Source organism: Triticum urartu, chromosome 2 (genome assembly GCF_003073215.2).
Source record: "Triticum urartu cultivar G1812 chromosome 2, Tu2.1, whole genome shotgun sequence".
In the NCBI taxonomy this organism is placed as follows: Eukaryota; Viridiplantae; Streptophyta; class Magnoliopsida; order Poales; family Poaceae; genus Triticum; species Triticum urartu.
Window position 1 is genome coordinate 587,121,761 of NC_053023.1, and position 14,867 is coordinate 587,136,627.

General features: G+C 44.2%; 1 protein-coding gene across 2 annotated transcripts; it reads right to left on the reverse strand.

Annotated features, from left to right (window-relative positions):
- Nucleotides 1-3,635: 3,635 nt before the first annotated feature.
- On the reverse strand, nucleotides 3,636-8,962 carry LOC125538951 (probable serine incorporator). 2 transcript variants are annotated; one of them, XM_048702274.1, is made up of 13 exons: nucleotides 8,809-8,962; nucleotides 8,440-8,684; nucleotides 8,248-8,324; nucleotides 7,960-8,119; nucleotides 7,018-7,042; nucleotides 6,791-6,880; nucleotides 6,500-6,671; nucleotides 5,868-5,941; nucleotides 5,708-5,777; nucleotides 5,150-5,221; nucleotides 4,565-4,701; nucleotides 4,292-4,365; nucleotides 3,636-3,919 (listed from the first exon to the last, which is right to left on the reverse strand). In XM_048702274.1, the coding sequence occupies exons 2-13, from the start codon at nucleotides 8,606-8,608 to the stop codon at nucleotides 3,846-3,848; spliced, it is 1,194 nt and encodes a 397-aa protein (XP_048558231.1). In that variant the 5' UTR covers nucleotides 8,609-8,684; nucleotides 8,809-8,962; the 3' UTR covers nucleotides 3,636-3,845. The 2 variants fall into 2 exon arrangements, with proteins under 2 accessions (XP_048558231.1, XP_048558230.1); XM_048702273.1 differs by having other exon boundaries at nucleotides 3,636-3,985.
- Between the last annotated feature and the right edge of the window lie 5,905 nt (nucleotides 8,963-14,867).

Genomic DNA, 14,867 nt, shown 5'->3' on the forward strand with positions numbered 1-14,867 from the left:
GTCCTACTCCCGGTGGGAGTAGGACTCCCCCTTGGCGCGCCCTCCTTGGTCGGCCGCCCCCTCCCCTTGGCTCCTTTATATACGGGGCAAGGGGGCACCCTAGGACACAGAAGTTGATCTTCGTGATCGTTCCTTAGCCGTGTGCGGTGCCCCCCTCCACCATATTCCACCTCGGTCATATTGTAGCGGTGCTTAGGCGAAGCCCTGCGACGGTTGAACATCAAGATCGTCACCACGCCGTCGTGCTGACGGAACTCCTCCCCGAAGCTTTGCTGGATCGGAGCCCGGGGTGCGTCATCGAGCTGAACGTGTGCCAAGAACTCAGAGGTGCCGGAGTAACAGTGCTTGGATCGGTTGGACCGGGAAGACATACGACTACCTCCTCTATGTTGCGTTAACGCTTCCGCTTCGGTCTACGAGGGTACGTAGACAACACTCTCCCCTCTCGTTGCTATGCATCACCATGATCTTGCGTGTGCGTAGGAATTTTTTTGAAATCACTACATTCCCCAACAATGATATTGCTTCTATTTTGATGACCAAGTGATCATCAAGTTATGTTCTGGTACTGTAATGGCCAACTTAGGTTCTGGTACTGTTATGATCCTTCTGTCAAACTATGGCATTCTAGTAGTCCTGTGATGATCAACTGGGATGATGAACTAATCTAGTGCTACTCTAGTTATGATGATGGTGCTACTCTTGTGATGATAATGTTGTGCCAATGACCAAGAAGCCAGAAACCCATAACTTACCCTTGTGATGCTAGTCTTCATGCCTCAACGTCGATAAAAAGCCAAAAAGCTTACTTGATGCCTCGAGGTTGATAAAAAGCCAAAAAACCCTAAGTGAGCCTAGTTGATGCCTCGAGGTCGATAAAAAGCCAAAAAAAAACCCTAAGTGAGCCTAGTTGATGCCTCGAGGTCGATAAAAAGCCAAAAAACCCTAAGTGAGCCTACTTGATGCCTAGAGGTCGATAAAAAGCCAAAAAACAGTAATTGAGCCTAGTTGATGCCTCGGGGTCGATAAAAAGCCAATAAACCTAAGTGAGCCTACTTGATGCCTTGACGTCGATAAAAAGCCAAAAAAGCTTACTTGATGCCTCGAGGTCGATAAAAAGCCTAAAAACCCTAAGTGAGCCTAGTTGATGCCTCGAGGTCGATAAAAAGCCTAAAAACCCTAAGTGAGCCTAGTTGATGCCTCGAGGTCGATAAAAAGCCTAAAAACCCTAAGTGAGCCTAGTTGAAGCCTCGAGGTCGATAAAAAGCCAAAAAACCCTAAGTGAGCCTAGTTGATGCCTCGAGGTCGATAAAAAGCCAAAAAACCCTAAGTGAGCCTACTTGATGCCTCGAGGTCGATAAAAAGCCAAAAAACAGTAAGTGAGCCTAGTTGATGCCTCGGGGTCCATAAAAAGCCAAAAAACCTAATTGAGCCTAGTTGATGCCTCAGGGTCGATAAAAAGCCAATAAACCTAAGTGATCCTACTTGATGCCTCGAGGTCGATAAAAAACACCAGTTGCACAGAAACATACTTAAGATCACAATCATCAATTTGCAAGCATCTTACTTAAGATCACATTCAGCACCTCCAAATACCACCACATTTCGCAATAGTTCAAATCCATACATAATCATAGTTGAAGATTACTACATTACATCACCATAGTTCAGAAGTACTCATAGTTCAGAGAATTTAATCTACCATCATTACAGCAAATGCCAAACCACACTCTGCAAAAGGTCAGCAAATGCCAAATGATATTGCCCATTCTTCTCTTCCAGAACCACCTGCTTATCCATTTATGATGGCCTTCACTCCCTGCAGCTTCACATTGCTCTCTTCAACTGTCTTCTTCAACTCATCAATGTGGTTCTGCAAGTTCTTCCTCTCTTCAGCTAGCTTGAGCTTCATGTTCCTAATGACATTTTCTTGAGCAACTGCTAGGTTCTTAACCATGTCATACTTCTCCTGAAGCTTGTTGGTTTCAAGATCTTTCCTTTCTACCTCTGCCCTCCTTTCCTGAGCATCCAAAAGTCCATTCACATCTTCAACCAACTTCTCATAGCTCTCTTGTAGCTTCTTCTTCTCTTGTGTCAAGTCATGAACAGCAAATGAATGCAAAAGATTTTCCTCGGTCCTGTCTCTCCTACTTTGTTCATACATAAACCATAACTTGGCTAATGCATTCTCAAGGGTGTTGGGCCAAGCTAGATCAATCCATTCAACTAATCCACAGTTTCTACCTTCCTGAACAAAATCAGAATTAATATAAACAAAAACATTAGAATGCTTCCAAGCAACACTATTTAATTACTATCATCAAATTCAGAGCTTGAGCTTGCTACTTAAACATGTCCTCATGCTACTTAAGCAATGTTGTCCTGCTATAAAGTAAACATAATCAATCAAATGACCTAACATGTCATACTAAACAAGTTGCATCCTCTGTCCTGCTCCAGTAACCCATGCATATTCTGTCTTAAATTATTTATAGCATGCTACACTAAACAAAGTGACCTAACTTAACAATGTTGCCAGACCAAGGGGAAAAGATGCTGCCAGAGTAAGCAATTGCTTCTGATCCACTTTCCTAACTAAACAATACAACTAAACCTAACACTAAACTGCAATGCCTGCCACCACAGTACAGATCCAGAGAAAACAAAGGCACAACACAAACAAAGGCAGATTCATAGAAAACAAATCACAATATACCTTCTCAGCACAGCAAAGAAACCTCCTGCCAGTGTGGATTCCTTCGAAAGCAACACGCCTTTCTGCGGCCTTCCCATGTTCATTGCAGAGAATAAGCAACTCCGTTTCAGGTCCCGCGAAATCAGAGTCTTCAGTGGTAGCAGGGATCTGTAGTGCATAGGAATACCAGATACCTTAATTCTGCCGTCGTCAGAACCAGAGCTGACGTACTCCACGGTGTGCTCGCTGCTATCGGACCCATCGCTCCAGGACACCATGGCGACGCGGCGGGGGCGCGGCGACGCGGCTGCGGGTGCGGCGAGCAAAGCAGAGGAGCAAGACAGAGGAGGAGTGAGCGAGAGAGCAGCAAGACAGAGTGGGGAGTGGGGAGTGGGGGCAGCACCGACCGGTCTTTTGACCGGTCCATCAAACAGAGGCATACGACGCCGTCTAACGGCTGTCGGGACGGCCGACGATGCCACGTACGCAAAAAAAGGGCCCCACCTGTCATAAACAAGCTTAACTGACCCCGATCCGCCGATCAGTGCTTTCTGCAAAAAGATTACGGAAGAGATGGTGTTTTCTGCAAAAAAAAAAATGTATTGTAGTGGTTTTCGCAAACCTTGCCTTCAAAGTGGTGGTTTTGTGCAATTTAATCGTATTATGGCTATGCCGGTTGAGAGAAAAATGGAACATCTTGAGATGGGCCCTCATTTCGCACAACGAGCCCATGGAACAATTCGGCCTGAGCAAGACCCATTCAAGCATTTGAAACGTTCTCTGCCCCTCAAATTTTCTTTTCGAAACGTTCTCTGCTTTCAGTACTTGGTGTGGGTTCTTAAAAAAACAAAGTAGTTGGTGCGGGTGAGAACATTATACAGATATACGTACTACTCTTTAAATATTCTCCATCGGAATAAGAATTTGATTTCGGGAGCAGTTGGATGGAGTCACAGGCCTTGATTATGGTTAGCAGTACACGTCTGAGTACTCATACAAAACTTCACACTATTGTGTGGCTACAATACGTCACTTTAGTTACTTACAGAACATACAGAATATGCTCGGACATTTTTTTTGTCGTATATATGCGGAAGATATGAATTGACTTACAAAAAAAATGGTTAGAAAGAATTAGCTATCATCAATACTATATTGTGGAGGGAGACTCTTCATCATTGGCAGGTTGTTTCCTCGACAGGGCTGGGGAGATCAGTCTCCAAACTGCAGAGTGCAGAGGACAAAACGTCAGTTTTACTGCAGCAACAATGCTAGCCCGGACCATGTCCTCTGCAACCACATGCACAATAAGTAAATAATTCACAGTGAAGGAGGATTTGCAAATGCGACAGACAGTTTCCGAAAAAAACAGGATCCACATTCCTTAGAATTACTCCCTCCGTTCACAAATATAAGATGTTTTGGATATTTCAATATGGACTACATACGAACTGAAATGAGTGAACAAACACACTAAAACTTGGCTTGTAGTGTACTGAAACTGAAAGTGAACAGAGGGGGTAGCTGTTTTGTGAAGCGGAAGCAAATGTTTCAGTTAACAGAGCTGCATGGAAACAACAGGAAATGGCGACTTACCGTATATGCAAAATGCCAGCCATTCATTCATGATCTTTACCCATGTGCTTGCCCATCCAACATCTATGCTCCATCTGTTTGAGAAATGGGAGGATGTTACTAGATGGAATGTGGCAATGAAGCAGTATGCCACTGAAGGCAAGAACTCAACTATATTAGAACCGCATCGACGATTAAGCATGTTGTCACTTCAAATTAGGAAAATCTCGTAACAGATGGAGCATCGACGATTAAGCATCGACAATAGGTAAATTTCTGCACAATGCGACTTACTTTCTTGTTATTGGATGGTTAAGCTCCCAGCTTATGAATAGCATTGCAAAATACATAGCCCCCACCGCAAACACAATGTGGAAAATCTCGTAGCTGTAGGGGACATCCTCTTCCAACCGGGTCTCATCACTTCGAAACTGGAAATATAACATTTTGTTAGTATCGTGGGTAATGTGTACAACACTAAGGGGATTCATGACAGTTAGTATTAAATAAAATTCTCTTTCAGATTTTTTTTTACTAACATAGATTTGCATGACCTTGAACGGGAGTGGGTTCTTCTTTAGTACGAGTATTATGTACTAGACTATAATTCTGATTCTTGGAATAACTGATTAAGGAGGTTCCAATAGCCCAACATTGGTTGCTTGATGAACTAACTGTATTTTTGATGCAATTAGCAAAAGAGCTCCACATAGTGGTGCTTATAATCAAGAAAAATGGCAAAGCCCAGGTTGGTCCCTCCACCTATGGATGCGTGGAACAACTGATTGTTTGCATGAAATAAGGTGCCAAGAAACGATCATTTGCATACCAACTGAGAACTTGAATACTATATGCAGAAAACTCACAGTTAGAACTTACTTGAAAGGATCTGTTATTGATTCCAGTAGAAAATGTGGCCGACACAATGGAGCAAATCGCAATAATGAAGCTCTAGCAAAGCACAAAGCGATTAATTAGAACATCAAGACTGCATTTACTCGCACGAACTAAAAGAAAAGATATGCCCATCCAGAAAAAACAGTGAAATGCTTGCTTAACATATATTGCGAGTGCACTCTATCGGAAATATGTTGCGAACCCCACCACCCCCTACAATGCTACATGATGCGCATCACTAAGATATGTGTATGACTGAACCACCGACATAGTTGCGGTAGGCCCTTAATAAAGCTGAACAAATAGGATCCTCTCATTAGTTCAGGTGAGGCGCTAGGTGGTTTAGTTTTTTTTTTTTGGAAAAGGAGGTGGTCTAGTTTTGCAGGCTGGGAATCTTTGTTTCTTAGTGGAGCAGGCTCGGAATCTTCAATCTTGACACCAAGAAAATGTACAGTGAAATTTCGGTGCTAATTTCAGGGTACAATAATCTCCCAAGAGTGCAACAAGGTGATAGTTTAGAAACTAACATTTTTCACTTACAATTATAGTAGCCCAATTACCATCCTTGCCAATTTTCATCTCAGTGTAGCACTTTCCAGTTCGTGGTTCGCTGCACATTGCAATTCATGAAAATGAGTCGTAAATGCAATGTTAAGTAGAAGGGCAAATGGGGAATATAAATCTAAGAATAAGATAATACCTGTGTAGTGCAGACCAACAAAGGAACACAATATATGAGCCCATTATTCCAGAGGATAGAAGACCCTCATTAACCTTTTTAGCAAACAAAGTAAATTAAAATCATATACATTATGAAGGTTGAAGCAATGCAAAGCAAGTGAACACGGACAGTTTTGGGTATCGGTTAAACATAGAGGTGCAGCACTGCAGCAATAGGGCACTAGTATTGATTGCAGTTGTAGAACAGTAGCACAGGCACACCAATGTACTCCCTCTGTTCCAGAATAGATGACCCAACTTTATACTAACTTTGTACTAAAGTTAGTACAAAGTTGAGTCATCTATTTTAGAACGGAGAGAGTATACAATTGGAATGATCTGTTGTTCTGAACTTAGTAGGTTTCTAGAGTGGTAATGGGAAGAGATGGGATAGGGGAGACATCTGATCATTTGCCCCAAAGTTCATGTAACTTCAACCATTTGCCATTTATTTGAAATCTGCCTATTAGTTATGCTTAATACTACTTCAATGTTTTTTCTGAATCCTCTCTTTTGTCAACATTTATCTCAATTTAAAAGTTCCCGGTTGAATACTGTATCGCTAACTACTCTATAACTAAGTTGAGGCCTGGAGCTGCAATATTCTCGTACCTTTGAGTGCAGTGACACCGCCATCATTATCTTCACAAGGACTGCCGTCCATATAATAGTGAAGATGTTGAACACACATGATGAGTTTGGAACATACATAATATATAGCACGAGGATTCCGGCAAATGAGGCAATGAAGGAGACAGTTGACAAGAACAATCCGAACAGGCCGCTGAAAAGCACACAAAACATCATCCTTGTCATGGCCTGAAATAGTTTTAACATTGTGTTGAAGTATTGAGACACCAGAATACAGCTAATTAAATGTCCGAGCGTTCAATAATTATGTACCATTGATTTGATCCAGGAGCTGGCATCCAACGTTTATTGCACCATGATATGAGGTGGAGCATGCTTATAAGCTGGAGAATGAGAAATATCCTGGAGGAATACGAAACATAAATTAACTAAAACCTGTAATGCAACGTGAGTTTAGTGGAAATTTCAATACAATTGCAATATGCAATGGTTGAAACTTCTCAAATCTCAGTAATATAAACAAGAATCATTAAAATTACCCGGCACCCATTCGAGCAATTTCACCTGCAAAGGATATGGAGTAGATTTCTTCAGCCCACTAATGTTTAGGCTTGTTACTCAGATGCAAAGTTATAATGGAACTAGTGCTACTGAATCAATTAAACTTGGTTTTCATGTCATGTTTTCATTTTTTTTGTTTCCAAATAAAGGATCTGTAAGTTGCCGGTTTGGCCCTGACACTTGAATCATAGCCTCTCTTATATATTGCTGAGAGAAAAGGGAGAATTGCCAATGTATCATTGCAAACATGCTAATTACTGCACTATCATTGAAAAAAAGTGAAATGGGATCATTATAACACTCTGAGTCTCTGACTAGGGTTAATGGGTTTGACCATAGTAAAATGACTATACCTTCCTTACAATAACAACATGTGACTTGATATAATAAATTCAAAAGGCAATAAGGTGTTGCTTTTCACCGAATGTCTCCTATTTTCTCTTATAAAATATCATATTGACGCTTTTACCTGCCCAAAATTTGTAAGCTCACCATTCACCAAACGATCTACATATAGAATTTCAGTCTTCTTAAAAATAATGCAAGCGTCTTTTTAAGTTTTAACCCGTTTTTTGTATTTCCACCTTGAGGTTAGTTTGGGTAATTTGTTCTAAAAAAGGCTACGTACCATTGGAAGTTTGACTATTTCTCTCTTTGTAAGAAATTTACAGTTTCCAAATACAACACCTTTGCAATGGTACACTGAAACGAAATGAACTTATTTTGGGTGAAATGTAGCAGATATGATGATTATCATCTGAAGGAGAGGCAACATTTTTTAGTGTATCATTGGTGCACATCTATTAAGGTAACCATGCCATTCACTCTTTGCAGCAACTACAATGTGGCATACCACACAAGTGAGCAGAGAAGTGACTACTGTTAACTAAGTGACAGTTATGGGCCGAAAAGAAACTTACCATAGAGCTGGATGAAGATGTTAGGGATGATAAACGGGGTGACGATTGACACGGCATACACCAGAAACTTGAGGGTCCAGCATCCAGAATGCCACGAATTACGAACTCCCTGGAGCTTGCGTGTTCCAAATGTTGTGGCAAACATCACCCAGAAAAATATCTGCCGCTTGATGTAAGGAAGTGAACAAAAGGAACACAAACTCAAAGGGCAGTATGCAGACTGCAGCCAGAAATTCAGGTGCAAAACAAAAGAATTCCTATCCACTTTGTAGTTTAAACCAAGGATACGAAGCAACCCAAGCTAACCCGGAGCACCCCTCCAGAGCGGAAGCATTTGGAGTCCCCTGCTCCACAGACCGGGATATCTGAAGATCACAGCAGACAGCAGATCAGTACAGAGCACAGCAGATTCAGAATGTGTCGTCCATCGTTGATGGCAAATGCAGAAGGTTTGGAAGGAAATGCGGAGGGTGAACGTACGGTGCAGTCCGCCGAGCAGCTTGGCCCCGTAGTCCCTGATGAACCAGGCCAGCAGGTTGGTGGCGAAGAAGATGAGCCCGTAGACGTAGCGCGCCCTCAGCGACTGCCCCTTCCTCGCCTCGTACGCGCCGCTGTCTCTGTACAGCTCCGGCGCTTGTATCTTGATCATATCCCCTCTCGTAGACCCAATGCCGCTGCTGCTCTCGGCAAGCAAAATGGTCTTCTCACTAAGCTCGAGTCGAGTTCTGCGGAATTCACAAGCCATGGATCGATGAGGTCACCGGCTCGCTGAAGCTTAAACAACAATGCCATCCGGAATTCGGACGGGCGAGGAAGGGAGGGGATAAAGGAAGAAGGAGCAGGACTCACCGGCGGTGCTACAGCTCCGGCGGCGGAGGGAGACGGCTCCACGGCGGTGCAGAGCTGGTGGTGCTTTTTTACTTGGCTCTGTCTGCTCCGTCCCCGTCTCACTCGGGTCAGGGCATGGCTTCACCTGGCTCAGACGCGTGCCTCTTTAAAACATGCACGGCAGGCCCGCCGGTGGGCGCGGCCGCTCTCTCTGGTCGGAGTACAGCGGTCTGGACCGCCCGATGGGAGGATCGCAGGGCTGTGGCGCACTGACGGGTCACGGCCATGGGCCCCCCCGCCGTTGCTCGGTACGGCACCCCATTGGTTTCTAGAAGCGGGCGCTGCTCCACGCGTCCTGCGCCGAGACGACCGTTGGGGCGCGGCGATGGCGTTTAAAACCGGAGAAGAAAACGACCTCACATCACATTTGTGGCAGCGTTGGCTGTGCTTTCGCCGAGCTAGGGTTAACCTAAAGAATTTGTCCAAGAAAGGGGCTAATGTAAGGAAGTTTTGCTGGCCAAGCTGTTTGTTGCCCGAACGAAACCAAAATCTCAACCTCGTGCGCTTTTGTTTCCCGTGGTTTGGTATTGGTTCACTCGTTTGGGAAAGTTGTTGCTGCTTTTAGGAGTTTCATTTCATGAGGTTTGGTGAACGAATATTAGTACTCCAATCCAATAGATGGCACTCGAGATTTGATGAAGTGATAAAAGGCGTTTCCACTTACACCACGATGTTTCTTCTACTTTTTTAACACAGCACAAACGCATACCCTTATCCAGAAACAAGAATCAAGGGAGCTCCGGGACGCCCATAGAGATTAGACGACTCCGGCCATCCGTTTCAGTTGCCTGATGCGTTTTCGGTCATTGGATCTCACGCATGGAAGAGCTCAGCCGTTGGATAAAAAAACGACGTTGTAGCAATGAATAGTGCGCCCTTTAGTGAAAATATCACGTGTCACCACCTGTAATTTCCATGCCCCGCCGAGGGCACCAGTGGTATTTCCATGGCCAGTGCCACGTGCCTTACATCTATTTGCTGCTCCATCCTCAATTAGGGGAGACACTAGGGTTCGGTCTCTCTCTTTCCTCTCATTCTCTCTCACAATCCCGCACATCTCTCTCTCTCCCGCCACCGTCGTTGGCACCACCGTCGGCATCAACCGCAACCAGCTGCTCGCATTCCTTTCTGTCTCGCTGCCCCTTCCCCATAGCTCCTCCTCCTCCATTGCCAGGAGAGGCTCAGCCTTGCTCGGGCCGCTGTCCGCTCGTCAAGTTCATGTGTCTGCATCGTCGGGAGGAGCGGAGGCTGCAGCTCACGCATATACTCCTTCGTGGACTGCAGCGGGCACGGCGCTCGGTGGACGCGTCGAGCAGCAGCGGATCTGGACGAATTGGTCCAGTGGTGGGAGGTTGACGAGCACTAGATTTTTTCTTTCAATGATAGGTGGACCCCATAGGGCCACACATTGATGATAACGTTAGTCAACATCGTCATTACTTAGGCGGTGACATGTCAGCCTGACTAGCAGGCCCAATCTGTCATAAACATGCTCAATCGAGCCAAATCCGCCGATCAGTGCATTTTGCAAAAAGATTATGCAAGACATGGTGTTTTCTGTCAAAAAATGTAACGTGGTGTTTTCTACAAATCTAGCCTTCAAAGTGGTGGCTTTCTGCAATTTACTCCCCAGGTACATGCGACAAGCCAGCCCACGCCGCACCAGAACAACAGCAGCTTCCATAGAATGGCACATACCAGCAGAACCACCACACTCCCAGCAAACAGAAGATTGTACTAACATGGAAAAACAATCTAGCACGCGGACACAGCAGAACAGAACAAGCATCAGGTGTGGACAGCCTAACCCCGTGCAATGGATAGAATGCTCATTATGTTTACATTGACAAAAAGGGTAAATTACAAAGCAACCACCACCAAGTTGATAAGTACATCACACTGTTGTAACTTGTAAGTCACTCAGTTACTATACAATGACTTGACAAGTCTATAGAATGCAAATGTACTTTAGTTCCACTAGAAGAAAAGAAAGGACACGTGTCCTAAGAATCTGCGGACAACATATCCATATAATAGAATGCCTCATGTAATCCCCTTGCCACTGGTATGCCTAATCAACATTTTCTTGCCGTTCCTTAGGGTGCTGGTAATGATAAAAATTCCTGCAGCGACTGAAAAGAGCCAAACTTGCATCTTCATGGGCATGAACATATGAAAGGAGTACTCAATTAAACAATCTGCCACATGTTGTTATTGTTGAGTATTTTAGAGTATCAAGCATAAGTGTTTACCTGGACTATCAGGACTGAGAATCGCGGGGATTGTTGAGACTAAAAATAGGGCCATGTAGGTGAAAGCATAGCCTTTACCAACAAAAAAAATAGCTGTAAACCCAATGGCAGATCTTGAGAAAAATTTAAGAGGGGGCCATGACTAAAGGGGAACAAATTAGTAGGCCGGGAGGGGCTAATCACTCGTTGAAATACTAATTAGGCCTAAAAGCTAGCATGCTCTTCAATGAATGCCAAAACTAAGGGGGCATGGCCCCCCTTGGTCTACGCTAAGCTCCGTAGTGTGTAAACGGCCAGGCAAACAAACATCACGGAGAGTTCAATGGAGGAAACCAATAGAGTGTCTCCTATAAGTTTCATGCACAAAGAACGCGTTAGAACCAAAAACTTTCATCGGAGATATAATAACCAACGAAAGAAAATCCTACCAAAGTTAGTCCAGTTGAAAATCGCGATAAGCAATGAAGTTGAGCCTGCTTGAAGTAGCAGGAGAAAAAGCCTGAAGTTTCTTTCGCTCCGAAACTTCATCAAGAGGCAATACACTGCAATCATCATAAGCATATAGTGAACCCGATTTAAACAAATTAAAGTGGAAGTATCTCGCTTTTAACAGGTTATGCCTTTCTAGTAACGGACACATGGGATGATCAGTATGTCAGTACATGATATAAAATACACACTGTTTCTTACTGAAATAATATGTTGTTGAGTTTGAATATTCAAGTAGTATAGTGTTAAATGATAAGATAACTTCTAGCTATTCCAACAATCCTTGGTTAACAAAATCTTTTTGTATTTGGATGTGTTCCTTTTGCTATCACCTCTTGTTACCGAAAAAGACTTTCGCCCCACTTTATAAATAAAGCAACCACCGATCACAAAGTCAACAAAGTACCAACCGCGAACACATACACACACAATGCCACCGCATGCAAGGTCTAACAGACAAGCACACACACAACAAACGGGTTCAGCTGTTGGCACAGTACAACAAGCCTAACACACCGGTACACATGCACGAACAACACAAACGGTGGTGACGACGACGCGGAGAAGATCTAATCCGGCTCCGGTGGTGGTGGGGGAAGTGGCGGAGCCATCCGGAGAGCCATCACGCGAAGCTGGGTAATGATGGAGGTGATGGCGTCTCTCTTCCTTGGATGGCTAAGCGGTCGCCAAAGCTGCAAGTAACCAGACCATTTGAACAGAGTGTCAGTACCGCAACGAAGAGGTATACGCTGAATCACGAGCCTATTCCTAACAGTCCACAACGTCCAGGCTAGCACACCGATGGTCAACCACCTAATGTGGCAAGACGAGGGTATTAATGCCTGAAGTTTGGCAAAGAGAGCGGGGAAGTTGTTGTGGTCCCAATTGCCACCCGCTATTTCGTGGAAACAGCTCCAGAAGAACTCCGCGGACAGACATGTGAAGAAGATATGGTTTAAATCCTCTTCGGGCCCACATAGCGGGCAACGCCCGTCGCCAGGGCCATTGCGCTTCAAGACCTCCACGCCGGACGGAAGGCGGCCGCGGATCCATTGCCACAAGAAAATTCTAATCTTCAGGGGGAGTCGGATCTCCCAAATGGTGCTGAGAGCCTCGGGTCTCGGGGAGGGGGCGATCGCCTGGTAAAGGGATTTGGTGGAGAATTGGCCAGATGGCTCTAGTCACCACTGATACGTCTCCAACGTATCTATAATTTTTGATTGCTCCATGCTATATTATCTTCTGTTTTGGACATTATTGGGCTTTATTATCCACTTTTATATTATTTTTGGGACTAACCTATTAACCGGAGGCCCAGCCCATAATTGCTGTTTTTTTTGCCTATTTTAGGGTTTTGAAGAAAAGGAATATCAAACGGAGTCCAAACGGAATGAAACCTTCGGGAACGTGATTTTTGGAACGAATAAGATCCAGGTGACTTGGAACCTACGTCAAGCAACCAACAGGGAGGCCACGAGGTAGGGGGCGCGCCTACCCCCCCCCCCCCCCGGCCCCCCCCCCCCCCCCCGGGAGGGGGGCGCGCCTACCCCCCCCCCCCCAGGCGCACCCTCCACCCTCGTGGGCCCCCTGTTGCTCCACCGACGTACTTCTTCCTCCTATATATACCTATGTACCCCCAAACGATCAGATACGGAGCCAAAACCCTAATTCCACCGCCGTAACTTTTTGTATCCACGAGATCCCATCTTGGGGCCTGTTCCAGAGCACCGGCGGATGGGGCATCGATCATGGAGGGCTTCTACATCAACACCATAGCCTCTTCGATGAAGTGTGAGTAGTTTACCTCAGACCTTCGGGTCCATAGTTATTAGCTAGATGGATTCTTCTCTCTTTTTGGATCTCAATACAAAGTTCTCCCCCTCTCTTGTGGAGATCTATTCGATGTAATCTTCTTTTGCGGTGTGTTTGTTGAGGCCGATGAATTGTGGGTTTATGATCAAGTTTATCTATGAACAATATTTGAATCTTCTCTGAATTCTTTTATGTATGATTGGCTATCTTTGCAAGTCTCTACGAATTATCAGTTTAGTTTGGCCTACTAGATTGATCTTTCTTGCAATGGGAGAAGTGCTTAGCTTTGGGTTCAATCTTGCGGTGTCCTTTCCCAGTGACAGTAGGGGCAGCAAGGCACGTATTGTATTGTTGCCATCGAGGATAACAAGATGGGGTTTTCATCATATTGCATGAGTTTATCCCTCTACATCATGTCATCTTGCTTAAGGCGTTACTCTGTTCTTATGAACTTAATACTCTAGATGCATGCTGGATAGCGGTCGATGTGTGGAGTAATAGTAGTAGATGCAGGTAGGAGTCGGTCTACTTGTCTTGGATGTGATGCCTATATACATGATCATACCTAGATATTCTCATAACTATGCTCAATTCTGTCAATTGCTCAACAGTAATTGTTCACCCACCGTAAAATACCTATGCTCTTGAGAGAAGTCACTAGTGAAACCTACGGCCCCCGGGTCTATCTTCATCATATTAAATCTTCCAATACTTAGTTATTTTCATTGCCTTTTATTTTACTTTTCATCTTTATCATAAAAATACCAAAAATATTATCTTATCATATCTATCAGATCTCACTCTCGTAAGTGACCGTGTAGGGATTGATAACCCCTTATCACGTTGGTTGCGAGAATTTATTTGTTTTGTGTAGGTGCGAGGGACTCGTGCGTAGCCTCCAACTGGATTGATACCTTGGTCCTAAAAAACCGAGGGAAATACTTACGCTACTTTGCTTCACCACCCTTTCCTCTTCAAGGGAAAACCAACACGAGTGCTCAAGAGGTAGCAAGAAGGATTTCTGGCACCGTTGCCGGGGAGTCTACGCAAAATTCAACATACCAAGTACCCATCACAAACCCTTATCTCCCGCATTACATTATTTGTCATTTGCCTCTCATTTTCCTCTCCCGCACTTCACCCTTGCCGTTTTATTTGCCCTTCTTCTGCTCGTATTTCCATTTGCTATGATGTCTTACTTGGCTCATTTGCTCGTTTGGTTGGAATAGTTGTTTATTTATTACTAAACAGATAACCTAAACATCTATGGGTCCTCATCCGCTTGCTAATCTTTTTAAGAGATCCAATTATGATGAACCAATTGCTAGTGAGTTTTGTGCACTAGATTATCTTTATGAAGTTTTGCTTGAAATTCGTGAATCTGGAAATTGTGATGAAGTACTTTATGGTGTGATTCATGATGGATCTTTGAATAGAAAGCATGATTGCAATGATGATAGTATAAAT